Here is a 14,325-nt window from a genome sequence, read left to right on the forward strand (position 1 = left end):
AAAAGTATGTAATAAATGGGGATCATAGGTAAGTTCTTTTAGTGGCAGTATATTTAGATAAGAAGTAGAACAGAAAAAGTGGAAATGACAAAAAAGGAAAGCAAATTCTAGAAATATTAAAATAATATTTTAATTATTTTTTATGATTAAATTACTTTTTATGATTAAAAAGGGAAAAGATTAGTTTTTATGATTATAACAAGGTTTATAAAAAGGTTTCTATCAGTGCAAAACTAAAAAATAATAAACATAAAAAGCAGAATGTTTTCTAGGGGAAAAATAACAGTAAAGTCCTCCGATAAAACATTGCCCACAAATAGAAACTATCTCTGTGCCCAAAACAAGAGGTATAAAGAAAACCCTGTACAATCAAAAGTTCTTCTTGTTCAGGCTTTTCATCAGAGCAAATTTAATATCTCTGTTCCTCAAGCTGTAGATTAAGGGATTCAACATAGGAACCACATTGGTATAAAAGACAGAAGAGATTTTACCTTCATTCATAGACCCAGCTGAGGAGGGTTTGAAATACACAAATGCACCTGAACTAAAGAACAGAGTAACAGCAAGAATATGGGAGCTGCAGGTACTGAAGGCTTTGGACCTGCCCTCAGAGGAACTGATGCGGAAGATACTGGAGAGGATGCAACCATAGGAGATAAAGATAGTTGATGTATGAACAATGATGTTGATGCCCACGACAATGAAAATGACAAGTTCGTTGACATACGTGCTTGTGCAGGACAGTTGGAGCAAAGGAGGAATATCACAGAAGTAGTGATTGATGGTGTTGGCATCACAGAAGGTCAGTCTCAGCATGCATGCAGTGTGAGCTACAGCATTAGAAAACGCAATAAAGTAGGAACCAAGCATAAGGCTCAAACATAATTTAGGAGACATGACAACATTATACAACAGTGGATTGCAGATGGCCATGTAGCGATCATAGGCCATTGAAGTCAGCACATAACACTCAGAAACTATAAAGAAGACAAAGAAATAGACTTGAGTCATACATTCCACATAAGAAATTGTATTCTTCCTTAATATAAAGTTCACCAGCATTTTGGGAGTGAACACAGAGCAATAGCAGAGGTCTATAAAGGACAAGTTAAAGAGAAAAAAGTACATAGGAGTGTGGAGGTGAGAATTCAGCACAGTCAAAATTATCAAACACAAATTTCCCAATGCAGTGATCAGATACATTGTTAGAAACATGAAGAACAAGGGCATTTGTAGTTCGGGCTGGTCTGTTAATCCTACCAGAATGAATTCGGTCACCAAAGAAAGATTTACTGAGTCCATTCTTCTCTAAGGGAAGCTGTGGACACAGAACATTGAACAGCATTAGAGAATGATGCACACTCTTCATGGGTCCTTTGTAACTGCAACAGGTATGTTGGCATGTTAGTTTAAGCTTAGACTAGTCATACAGAATCAGCTTGTGCAGCCACAAACAATCTTGAGTCACAAAGCAATTGCTATTGACTTTCATTATGATTTTTGAAAAATATCACAAGTTAAAGAATATACTAAGAAGTATTCAACATTCTCCCATCTTCAGTCTTTCCTCACTAGAGCCTTCCCTACAACAATAAAATTGGAGGGAGATGCCCAGACAATGTTGGTGGCTGGTGCAGATTCACTTTTGCTGTGCTACTAATGAAAAACAGATGCCTAAATTAAATCTAAAACATGTAGCGTGGCGAGAATGTTTCCTGTCCTCTTGTCACAGAATCATGAATCTGGAATGTCTGAGTTCTAACCATGAAGGAGAACTCCAGTGGAGATGCTGCAAGTTCAGTGGCCTCTAACACTTCTTAACACTCTCTGATCGCCCTGAATGCTTTCATCTGCCTGTTTCACTTGCCTCTCATTTTGCCCCAAAAAAGGAATCAACTTGCTGAAGCCCATCATATATTTAGAGAGACGTAAAGGGTTAGGATTCAGATGGAGGGGGAGTGGGGAAGATTGCAGTCTTACTTTCCCATTTATCCCTATTTACCTGGATAAATATTTCAGATCCAAAGGTTTTAGGTCTTTCAGTTCAAAGAAGATGTGCTCAAGACTCAATTTTCCTGGACCAATTTCTGAATTGCTGAACATTATCTGAGATTAAAGCTTTGAGTGTTTTCTGGAAGCAGAGAAAGGTGGCCTTTAATCTCAGGATGTATGTGCTTATAAGTCGGGCAAAAGAATGTCTAGGCTCTTCCTCAGAGGAAAGCATTTAATCAGAGAAGGAACTGAGGAAACTGTATTACACCTTAGTTCATGATCCCTGTTTCCTGAGGGACCCACAATTATACTCATCTTTTCCACTTACTCTAGAGAACGTACAGTCCAGGGTGTAGATATAGAGTCAGATTCTTGCCTCTCCAGTTATCTTTGGATCTGGAGGGAAATCTGTGTTTAGGGTTTTTTTCTCTCTTGCTTCCTGCAGTTAAATGAGAATTGCCCACAGATCTTTCTGTTGACTAAATTGTGTATCTGAACGTTGCAGTGTTGTAGGAAGTTACTTCCAGTACTGTGCTATCAGGAACATCACAGATGCTGTGTACAAAAATATATTTCTGAACAAGAATGATACCAGGAGACACACTAAAATGGAAGGGGGAAATCTCAAGTGGCCTCAACCCGTGATGAGTAAATGAGGAGGGCTGGGAGTGTACAGAGTGTTTCTTTCCGGGAATAAACCTATTCCAATTGGTCAGCCAATATCAAGTGGTCAACCATGAATTCATACTAAGAAGTAATATTATATGAACAGAGAGCTTGTGTTTATATATTTAGCAATACAATAATCAAGCAAATAGAAGCCCTGAATTTTAGAAGAGTAAAGAGGTGTGCGTGAGAAAGGCTAGAGGCTGGAAAAGGAAAGTGGAAAAATTATGTAAGTGTACTTTAGTTGAAAGATGACATCAAAATAAATAAAAAACTTTAAAAGATTTTAATATAATAAAATATGACTGCATCACTTTTCCAGTTACCTTTTCTTACTCTAAGCACACCAACTAAATCCCTGAAAATTAATGGACATTTTTTGTTTTTTGCTATGTATATACACACAAACATACATATTCACAAATATATAAATTAATTCAGTCTCAGTAAGAAAAACACCCTGTTTTTTCTCCTTATTCTTATTAGATTTTATATGCATACATGCAATTATTTATGTACATATGACAGAAATACAGGGGAACAAAGAGACCCAATAAGCACTGGGATACAAAGATAAAAAATGAGATATGAGCAGGTATGGAGGAAATATGCACAATGAGTCACAGGTTTTATAGAAAAGTCTTATGTTACTTAATACTACTTAAAATGAATATAATTGCCAATTTTGAAGATTAATAATCTTGACCTCAAGCTATATATTTAATGGCATTACATATAATATTCATATATAAATTTTCAAATGCTTTTATCAAATGTAAACTATACAATTTATTCAAAAATAAGCCTTTTATTATTTAAAAAAAGTACAAATTTACAAAATGTGTGTATTCTACTAGGAAGACTGCAGGCAAGCATTATACACTTGGAAACAAATATAAACAAGATGCATTTAAATTTATGTTGCTCACACCATTGAAGAAAAGTACATTAATCAGCATTCACAAACAAGCTTTTGTATGTTCTAAGCTGAAGGGCATTTTCTTTTGTCTCTGCAGAATATATAAAACCATGACACTTAAAACTGGTTTTTCTACTGGAAGATATATTATACACAATGATGAAATAGATTGGTATGTCTATTATGAATCATTCCAGGCTTCTTCAAGAAGCATTCATGTTCTCATTTATTTTTTGGATATAACGTTCTCCATGGCTATGGACTGGTCAGTTTGGCTGTAGTTCATCTAACTGAGACTGCATTGAAAGTAAGAATGAGGATGCAACTTGTGTTGGATTCCATTCACTCTAAAAAGTATCAAAATGTGCTCCCATGGGCATACACATTTCGATGAAGTACTTTTAATAAAAACTTAACCATTTGTGCTTTATTTAGCTATTCTCAGAAAACTGTATTACTACTTTAAAAACACTGTTTTCAAAAGGTGTCCCTTCTGGTCCAACCAAAACTGCACCCCAGTGAATGCTGCTGTTTTAGATGGTGCACCACTAACCCCCAAACGTATATCCTCTTTTACTCGAAACACTGCATTAGACTCTTCTAGGGTTGCAAGATTTATAGCTCTTCCATGGAGAAAAATGAATAATTTCAACTTAAGTTGATTTAAGAAACCTAACATGAAAACCCAGAAGCCTATGAATTATTTGGTCTAAGGGGCAGTCTCAGACATCTTGTTCAAAATAGTCAGAAAGATAGATTGATGGCCAGATATAAAACAAAGAAACAAACAAAAAACAAAGAAACATATAGTAGATATGAAGATACAATTATGTCAGAATATTAATGCCTGGTAACCATAAAAGTCAACATTGATATCAATGTACACACACAGCCTTTAGAGTGTAGTTAAATGAGTATCTTTACCTTTTGGGTCCTGCCAATATTGCTGGATTTCCTACACTATGTGAGAAAGATCAGTGTTTGTAGAGCTTCAGAATGCTCAGTCAACAGCTCCCACTGTTCTCAGTGGGGAGATACATCTGCTCTACTCAAAAAAGAAAAGTGCTATAAGATTTTCATTTGTTTCATTGTCTTCTACAGTAACTTGAGATAGTATGTGGCATTGGAACATTGTTTTCCTTAACTTTCTTTGTTTGCTGTTAATAAATATACTCAGATATTCTCTGTATAAACTACAAAGTTCCATTCACTCTAAGAATTTCAAAAGAATCATCTTTCATTGGCACTTTATTAACATTGACAAATATGCATAGACAGAATCTGGAGTACAGATGGATAAATTACAATAGAACTTTACTATTTTTGCATTTTTTATCCTATGTAACATGTATACTAATTAAGAATAATATTAATAAAATCATTGGCTGTTTTCCCTTGTTTTCATTATGAACTTGAATTTTTTTTTGTAAAATAATGGAAATAGTTATTGAAATGATCAAGTAAATCCACACTAGAGTTGCATTTTTCCATTGTTACTGCAAAATTGAGTACAGAGACAATTTCTTGGTTCATGATTTACATGGATTACAGATCACCATGTAGCGATCATAGGCCATTGAAGTCAACACGCAATACTCAGAAACAACAAAGAAGACAAAGAAATAGCCTTGGGTAAATCATTCCATGTATAAATGATGTTCTCCATTAATATAAAGTTCATTAGCATTTGGGGAATGAACACTGAGCAATAACAGAGGTCTATAAAGGACAAGTTAAAGAAGAAAAAGTACATAGGAGTGTGGAGGTGAGAATTCAGCACAGAAGAATTACCAAACACAAATTTCTCAGTGCAGTGACCAGATACATTGTTAGTAACAGAAAGAACAAAGGTACTTGGAGTTCATACTGCACTCCTGGAGTTAATCCTACCAGAATGAATTCAATCACTAAAGAAACATTTACTGATTCCATGTTTCTCTAAGAGCATCTGTGGACACAGAAAATAGAGCTGTAGTAGAGCATGATCCACACCAGTCAAGAGTCCTTCCCACCTGTGGGTGTATGTTAGGAAAATTTCTTCTAGCTCAAACTAATACAGAATCCAATGGTGCAGCCACACACAAAAATAATATGTAAAGTCAGAAATCCAGTGGTACAAAGTTTTAGTATTATTTACAAAAAAGTAGAATAATACACTGAGAATGATTAAACCCTTTCCCATCTCCTGTCTTTCTTCATGAGGGTCCTCCATTCAACAATAAAATTGGAAGCAGATTTCTGGATGCTACATTGCTGGTTGCTGCTGCAGATTCACCTTTGTTATAGAATGAATGAAAAGCATATGCCTAATCAAAAACTAAAAGAAAAAGAGAGAGACATAGAGAGAATGTCTCCTGTCCCCTTGTCACAGAGTCATGACTCTGGAAGACTTGAATTCTGATCATGCAGGAGGACTCTAGTGCAGATAGATATTCCAAGTCCAGTGGCCACTAATAACTCTTACCACTATCTGATCTCCCTGAATGCTTTCCTCTGCAGGCTTTGGTTGAGTCTCCTTTTGCACAGGAAAGGAGAGACTCTTGCTTAAGCCTATCATATATTAAGAGAGACTTAAAGGGTATGGATTCACAAGGATGGGAGGCAGGGAGGATCTCTGAGGAGTTGAGGAGAGGAAAGTGTAATCAGAATATACTATATGAAAAATAATCTATTTTCAACAAAAAATGAAAGGCAAATATTTAGTAAAATAATAAAAAAGGAAGACAGTCTGTTAGTATACATTAAATTCAGAAATTCACAATTTTTATTCCAATCCTTGGAGCTCTCTTACTTTCTCATTTATCCCTGTTCATGTGTATATAAATATTTCAGATTCAAAGGTTTCAGATCTTTCATTCAAAGTAGATATACCTGAGATTTAATTTTATTGGACCAATTTCTGAATTGCAAACATCATCTGTGATTTAAGTCTTTTCTGGAATCAGTGAAAGGGCCCTTTAACTGCAGGAAATGTGGGCTTATAAGTAGGGCAGAAGAATGTCTAGGCTCTTCCTCAGAGGAGAGCATTTAAATCAAAGTAGGAGCTGAGGAAATTGTATTACAACTTGGATCATGATCCTAATCTCCCAAGGAACCTACACTTATACTCATCCTTTCCATTAACTCTAGAGAAACTGCATCTCCCAGTATAGATAGAGAGATAGACTCCTGCCTCCCCAATTATCTTGTGATATTAAGGGAAATCTGAGTTTGGGGTTCTTCCTGAAGTTTAGTTAAAATTGTCCACATGTCATCCTCCTCATTAATTTCTGTGTCTGAAAGTTGTCGAGTGTTGTATTGAGTCATCTACAGTGCTGAACTACCAGAAGCATCACATATACTGGTTAAAAAATATCTCTTGTACAAAGATGGTACCAGGAGACATGTTAACATGGAAGGGAGAAATCTCAAAGGATCTTACTGCTTGGTGAAGAACTGAAGGCAAGTAAGGAATATTGGGAGTGCTACAAATAGTCTTTTTAGTGAAGAAAAATACCACAAATGGTTAAGTAGTATCAAGTGGTCAGCCTTAAAATCATACAAATGAGTAAGTAACATTATATAGACTAAGAGGTTGTATTTACATATTTAGGAATGTATATGATTAATATGTAACAACAGTTAAGGAAATAGAGGACCTGAATATTAGAGAGAGCAAGGGGGTGCACATGGGAAGTGCTAGAGGCCAGAAAGGAAAGTAGAAAAATATGTAATTATATTTTAAGTTTAAAAGACAAAAATATTAAATAAATAAAAACTCTAAAATGTTTTAATAAAAAGAATAAAGTAAAATATAAATGAATCAGTTTGCCAATACCCTTTCCTTACGCCAAGCATCCCTCTTTTCAGCAACTCATTGCCTCCAAATTAACTAAATTAACGACCTCTTTTTTTTTTTTATTTTTGTTTTTCGAGACAGGGTTTCTCTGTGTAGTTTTCATGCCTGTTCTTGATCTCGCTCTGTAGACCAGACTGGCCTCAAACTCACAGAGATCCACCTGGCTCTGCCTCCCCAGTGCTGGGATTAAAGGTGTGTGCCACTGCCATCCAGCTTAATGACTTCTTTTTTATTGCTACATATATATGCAAAAATGTGTAAATTAATCCAGTCTCAGTAATACAAACACCATTTTTCTTCTTGTTATTAAAAGATTTTATACACGTGCATGAAATTTTATATGTACAGATAATATGAGTGTAGGGGAACAATGAGGGTTAATAAACACTGGAGTGCAGTATGAAAAATTGGATGTGAACAGATATGGTAGAAATATGATCAGTGAGTCAATGGTTTTATACAAAAATATTTATTTTTTTAATTTATTTTTTCTTTTTGGTTTTTTGAGACAGGGTTTCTCTGTGTAGCTTTGTGCCTTTCCTGGAACTCACTTGGTAGCCCAGGCTGGCCTGGAACTCACAAAGATCTGCGTGGCTCTGCCTCCCGAGTGCTGGGATTAAAGGCGTGCGCCACCACCGCCTGGCTTACAAAAATATTTATGTCACATATTACTATTTACAATAAATATATAAAATGCCAATTTTAAAGGTTAATAATCTTGATCTCAAGTTATATATTAAACAGCATTATATTCAATATTCATATAACAAACTTCAAGAATTTTTATCCAATGTAAAACAATTTGAAAAAGCACAGATTTGCAAAATGTGTGTATTCTACTAGGAAGACTGAAAGCAAATATTATACATTGGAAACAAATGTAAACGGGATGTATTACAAAATTATGTAGCTCAAAACATGCAATAAAAAGTACACTAAACAGGATACACAGTTTTTGTATATTCTGAGCTGAAGGGCATTTTCTTTTGTCTCCACAGAATTAATAAAAACATGACACTTAAAACTGGAATTTCTACTGGGAGATAAATTATATACAACAATGATGAAACAGATTGACAGATGGTTTGTCTATTATAAATCATTCCAAACTTCTTCAAGAAACTTCTGTGCTCTCATTTACTTTTTTGGATATAGTTTGCTCTGTGGTTATCGACTGGGGAGTTTGGCTTTAGTTCATTTAACTGAGACTGAATTGAAATTAAGAGAGGGGATACAATATATGTTGGACTTCATTCATTCTAAAGAGTATCTAAACATGCTCCCATTGACATACACATTTCGATGAAATATTTTTTAATAAAAATGTAACTGTGGTTTATTGAGATAGTCTCAGATAATTGTATTACTACTTTACACACACTGTCTTCAAAAGGTATCCCTTCTGTTCTAACCATAACTGCACCCCAGTGAATACTGCTTTTCTTAGATGGTGCACCACTAACTCCCTAATTTATGTCTTTTTGTACTCACTTGAAATCCTGAATGAGACTCTTCTAGGGTTGCTGGATTTGTAGCTAATCCATGTGTAAAAAAATAATAATTTCCACTCAAATTGATTTGTTCCATTTGAAATATATGAGCTTCTTTTGAAAATGTATGAAGCTCAGTAGCTAAAGAAGATCCCTTACTGTTTTAATGTGTAAAAGAAAATTAAGTTGATCAAATCAATATACTACCAATTTAAATTTGAAATCACAGAAGCCTATGGATTGTTTGGGCTAACTGATAGCCCCAGACATTTTATTCAATATAGATAATCAGAAAGATGGATAGCCAGATACTGAAACAGATAGATAAATAGATAAAATACAATATCAGTTTATTAACATCTTGTAACTATCAAAGCCAACATTGACATTTGCTGTAATGTCAATGTTCACATTCTTTCAATCTTCACACACCTCAAACACACAAAAATGAGAAAATAATTGTATTAAAATAAATTTCTTTAAAATATTATCAGTAATTCCATTGCAATTCTTTTTTATGTGTTTTATACACCTGTATGTCTTATTGTGTAAAAATTGTTTCAGTCGAAACATGATTGAAAAGGAAAAAGTTAAAGAATCCCTGATTTAGTACATAGCTGCATGAGTAGAAACTATAGTTATGTAATTCATATATGCTGGTTAATTTTGTCCTCTTGACACAAACTAAGTCACCTGGGAAGAGAGAACCTCAACTGAGGGATTGCTTCCATCAGATTGGCTTATGAACTTGACTTTGGGTACAATTTCTTAGTACATGGTTTATATGTGAGGGTCCATCCCAGTGTAGGGAGTAATACTCCTGTCCAGCTGTAAGCAGAGCAAGCCTTGCAAAACAAAACAGTGAGAATCATCCCTAAATTTTCTGTTCTGTTCTATTTCCATGTTCTTTGCCTTTGCTTTGCTCACTGATGAACTGTAAGCTGTAAGCTAAAGAAACCATGATCTGCTCCAAGTTGCTCTTGGACAATCTTTTATCACAACAGTGGAGAAGCACCCTTTGATTGCTTAAGACCAGGAGACAGTTCCCTTCTGTGGTTTCTATTCAGTAATTTCTGTCTTGTAATGTGGTGGAAAAAGACAGAAATTTTGCTCTATCACCATATCATACATACACATTTCAGTAAATCATGCTGAATCTTATACTTTCTGTCTGGTAATATTTTCTGCCAGTTTTATGGGTTGAAAAAAGTTAAATTAAAAATATAACATTTTCTAAGAAAGAAAGCTAGACTACAGTGCTACCAATCAAGTGTGTTAACTAAATAGAGATTATTCTTACACCAAACGTACAGGAATGAAGAACCAGTCAACCTTCCACCTTGTCAAGGTTTTTCTAAGGTCAATTTGAACACCCACAGTCTTTGAGTATATTCCTACTAAGGTGGGTCATTGAATCTCTTGGTAGTGTATTCAGAATTTGTATTCTTGGTTTACTCTAATAAAAATTCCTTTAAAATTTTTTTTGTGTGTTTCGTGTTTCTTCCATAAATCTGTGAACAAGGCACCACAAATCTGAAAATGCTATGACTGAGAGACAAACAGTAACCCTGAAAGAAGACAAAATAATGGAGTTGGCTTATACAAGGATAAAGAAGTTTTAACTCTGGTGTCTTTGGAAACAAATGTTTCCTCTCTCTCTCCCTCTCCCTCTCCCCACTCTTGCTTCCTTGCTCTCTCTCTCCCCCTCCCTTCTTTCCTTCCTTGCTTCCTTCGTTCCTTTTTCTTTTTTTTCTTTTTTGCACCAGGAATTGAAGGTTTTCTGTAAGATAATAAAGTAGAAAAATGTTCACTATACTCTTTCTCAAAACTCTTCTTTTGCTTTTAGATGCTGTCCTGGTTGTTTTCTGGTTACTGTAATAAAATGCCTCACAAAAGCAAGTTGAGCAATGATTAAGCTACTTCAGTAGGAACATGAGGTAGCTGGGTAACATTGAATGCCTGACCAGAAGAGATACAAATTCCACTGATCAGCTGTGGTTCTTTACCCACTTCAAGAACAACCTTGTTTTTAAAACTTTCTTTTTATTTATTTGTGTCCTTCACATCACTCCTCCCAGTCCCACTATCTCCCTCCCCCACCAGAATAAAATAAAATAAAATTTAAGAGAAAAACATGGAAAAAAGGCAGGGAGATAAAGAGACTATCTGGTCATGGAAGCAACAGTGTGATAGTGAGCCATGCATCAAACCTCTTTATCCATACTTTTTTTTTTTTTCTGAGCAGGCAGTCATCACAAAGGATCATTGGTCTTGGTCTGGGTTGAGGCCCCTGTTTCTGCTACACCATCAAAACCAGGGCCCTCATGGGGACTCTTCCTGGACATTCTATTGATGCCTTTTGTTCTGGAGATACTGCAACTCTGGTCTGAAGGAACAAGCCCATGTACCCTCCCCGGCCCCCCCGCCCCGCCACACACACACACACACACACACACACACACCTCCCAGCTCCAGCAGATCACAGATGGGGTGGATTCTGAGGTGGGCAAACACATAACCCTGTTTCTGGGCCTGGGAAGTGCAGGGTTGGTCAGCCCCAAAACTGGCAATCTTTAGAGTGTACCTTCTCAGGTCCTCATTCTTGGGAAGCAAACACTTTACTCAAAGTTATTTTTCTGGCCCCAATATTTTATTCTTTTTAACAGCATACTGGTAAATAGACTTATTTTCTTAATCTCCTTTCAGACTGTTTGTTGTTAATACAAGGAAATTCATTTTTTCAGTGCTGACTCATATTTTGTGAAATTACCTTTCTAATTATATGCATTTTTGTTGAGTCACTACAATTTTCATTATAATACCAAATTCTTTGTGAAGAAATATCATTACACTTCCTATTTTCTAATTTAGTATATTTTGTTTATTTTTCTTGCCCAGTGGCTTCATCTAGAACTACTCACACTGTGTTGAACAAGAACAACAATAATGAAAGTGTAAAGAGGCAGCTCAGTGGCTAAGAGCACTTACGGCTCTTGTAGAGGACCAGGGTTTCATTTCTAGGACCCAAGTCAAGTAACTCATGATTGTTCATAACTCCAGATTCAGATGATACTATGTAATATTCTGTACTCTTCCAGCAATCTCCTTGACATGCTCGTAGACACACAGGCATATGCAAAAATGAAGGAAAGTGAGGATGGCTTCAATTGGTTTGGAGGGAGGAATGAAGAAGGGAAATGATATAATCATAACCTCAAAAATGAAGTAAAATAAAAAGTATGGCTTTATAATCCTAAGAGTACAGTAGGGGCACGTGTACCTTGGTTGTAACCAACAGCTCTCTAATTGAACTTAAGACCCACTCAACAAGACAGGAATCATGCTTGGTACTGGAAACTTAGCCAACTACCCAGGATAATGAAACCATAGATCAAGGAGGAGCAGCTGCAACTACTACTTCCCTAAACTCTCATAATCCCTCAGTATGTTATTAATATTTTCCTTATACCCACAGTTAAGTACAGACCTCACGCTTCGTTGAGGAAACATTTCTTTGCAATGAGTGCATATAATTGCCGAAATCCACAACCAATCACTATGTAGAGTTGTGGAGCCCGGTCCCTACAGATACATCCACAATACATCAGACTTAAGGTACAGGGAATCTTTGGGAGGGAAAGTCAAGGAAATATTGTAAGAGCCAGAGAACCAAGAAGTTTGCTATGAGATTGTCTCCTTGAAATATTAGAAGGTACACCATAAACTCTCTCCAACATAACCACCTGCCTAAACATGAGCTGAAAGAGGACAATAATAAATATCTTAACATGGATGGCCTCAGCCCTACACAAAGGCAACTAAGGATTGCTGAGAATGAGAGAAACAGTCTTTCTCAGTGGATGACACAACAATTGGTCATCCAGTACCACATGATCAGCCCTGAAAATATACATACAAGTAAACTTATAAAAGTAATATTATACAGATGCAGCATGTTATATGCTTATATTTAGGAATTAGTCTGTACATTCATAGATATATATGTATGTAACAACAATTAATGATAAAAGGCCATGAATTTGAAAGAGAGCAAGCAGCAGTATATGGGAGATTTTAAAGAAAGGAACTGGAAATGATGAAATCATATGATCTAAAAATACAATAAATAATTTTAAAAAAGAAGTCTTCATATCTTTGACAATGAAACTGAAGGGGATATGTTGACTTTAATAGACAGCATGCAGAAAGGATAAGCATCAGTTCTGAATAACGCTGCAAAGACACATTGCAGACAAAATGAGAAATCACACTGACAACAGAAAACTCCACACTAGTGTGCCTATACCTGGCCATATAATTATAGTAGGAAAATAATGAAGTTTTTCTTTAGAATTATTTTTAAATATTATAGATTACAGGCATAAGATATTGTATAAATTGTCAAGAAGAAAAAAAAGAAAAACTCCAGAAGGATCATACAGAGGTTTTACAAGACATGTATTTCCTCTATTGTGATAGAGTAGACATAAGGTTAGTTTTCATTATGACATGTATTTGTATCTCAAAATACCATGTTTTATATTTTAATAATAATAATAATAATAATAATAATAATTCTGTAACTTGAAAATATTGAGAATTTAAAAATACAATAAATATAAATAAAAGTGAATAGTGCCTGGGTCAGAATTACACAGGCTTACTGATTGTCAGTTCAGTCTCTGTGAGCCCAGGTTAGCTGATACTGTGGGTTTTCTTGTGGTGTCATTATGCCTCTGGCTCCTACAATTCTTTCTCTCCTTCTCTTTCAGGATTCCCCAAACTCCAGCTAATGTTTGGTTGTGGGTCTTCATTTACTTCCATCATTTCCTGGATGACGTCTTTCTAATGACAATTGGGCTAGGCACCAATTTGGTCAAACGAGAGTGCCAGTTCAGGCTAAATATCTGCTATTGCTAGATGTCTTAGCTGGGGTCATCCTTGTAGAATTATGGGACATTCCTGCTGTGGGATGTTCTGTATGGCAAATGTGTTGCTCTGATTGGTTAGTAAATAAAACACTAATTGGCCAGTAGTCAGGCAGGAGGAAATATAGGCAGGACAAGGAGGACAAGAATTCTGGGAAGTGGAAGGCTGAGTCAGAGGAACTGCCAGCCACCGCCAGGACAAGCAGCATGTGAAGATGCTGGTAAGCCACGAGCCACGTGGTAAGGTATAGATTTATAGAAATGGGTTAATTTAAGATATAAGAATAGTTAGCAAGAAGCCTGCCACAGCCATAAAGTTTGTAAGCAATAAAAGTCTCTGTGTTTACTTGGTTGGGTGGCTATGGGACTGACAGGTGAGAGAGATGTTCCTGACTGTGGGCCAGGCAGGAAAACTCTAGCTACAGATTCCCTCATTCCTGGTTTTTATGTGACCCATAAATGCTTCCCCTTTCTAGTAGTCTCTTTCAGTAC

General features: G+C 35.8%; 1 protein-coding gene across 1 annotated transcript; it reads right to left on the bottom strand.

Moving 5' to 3' along the window:
* Positions 1–369: 369 nt before the first annotated feature.
* On the bottom strand, positions 370–1,302 carry LOC102911978 (olfactory receptor 8B8-like). Its single transcript, XM_006992561.3, has one exon. It carries the CDS (start codon positions 1,300–1,302, stop codon positions 370–372), a length of 933 nt encoding a protein of 310 aa, XP_006992623.3.
* Positions 1,303–14,325: the final 13,023 nt, after the last annotated feature.

The sequence above is a fragment of the Peromyscus maniculatus genome, chromosome 7 (genome assembly GCF_049852395.1).
Source record: "Peromyscus maniculatus bairdii isolate BWxNUB_F1_BW_parent chromosome 7, HU_Pman_BW_mat_3.1, whole genome shotgun sequence".
Classification (NCBI taxonomy): domain Eukaryota; kingdom Metazoa; phylum Chordata; class Mammalia; order Rodentia; family Cricetidae; genus Peromyscus; species Peromyscus maniculatus.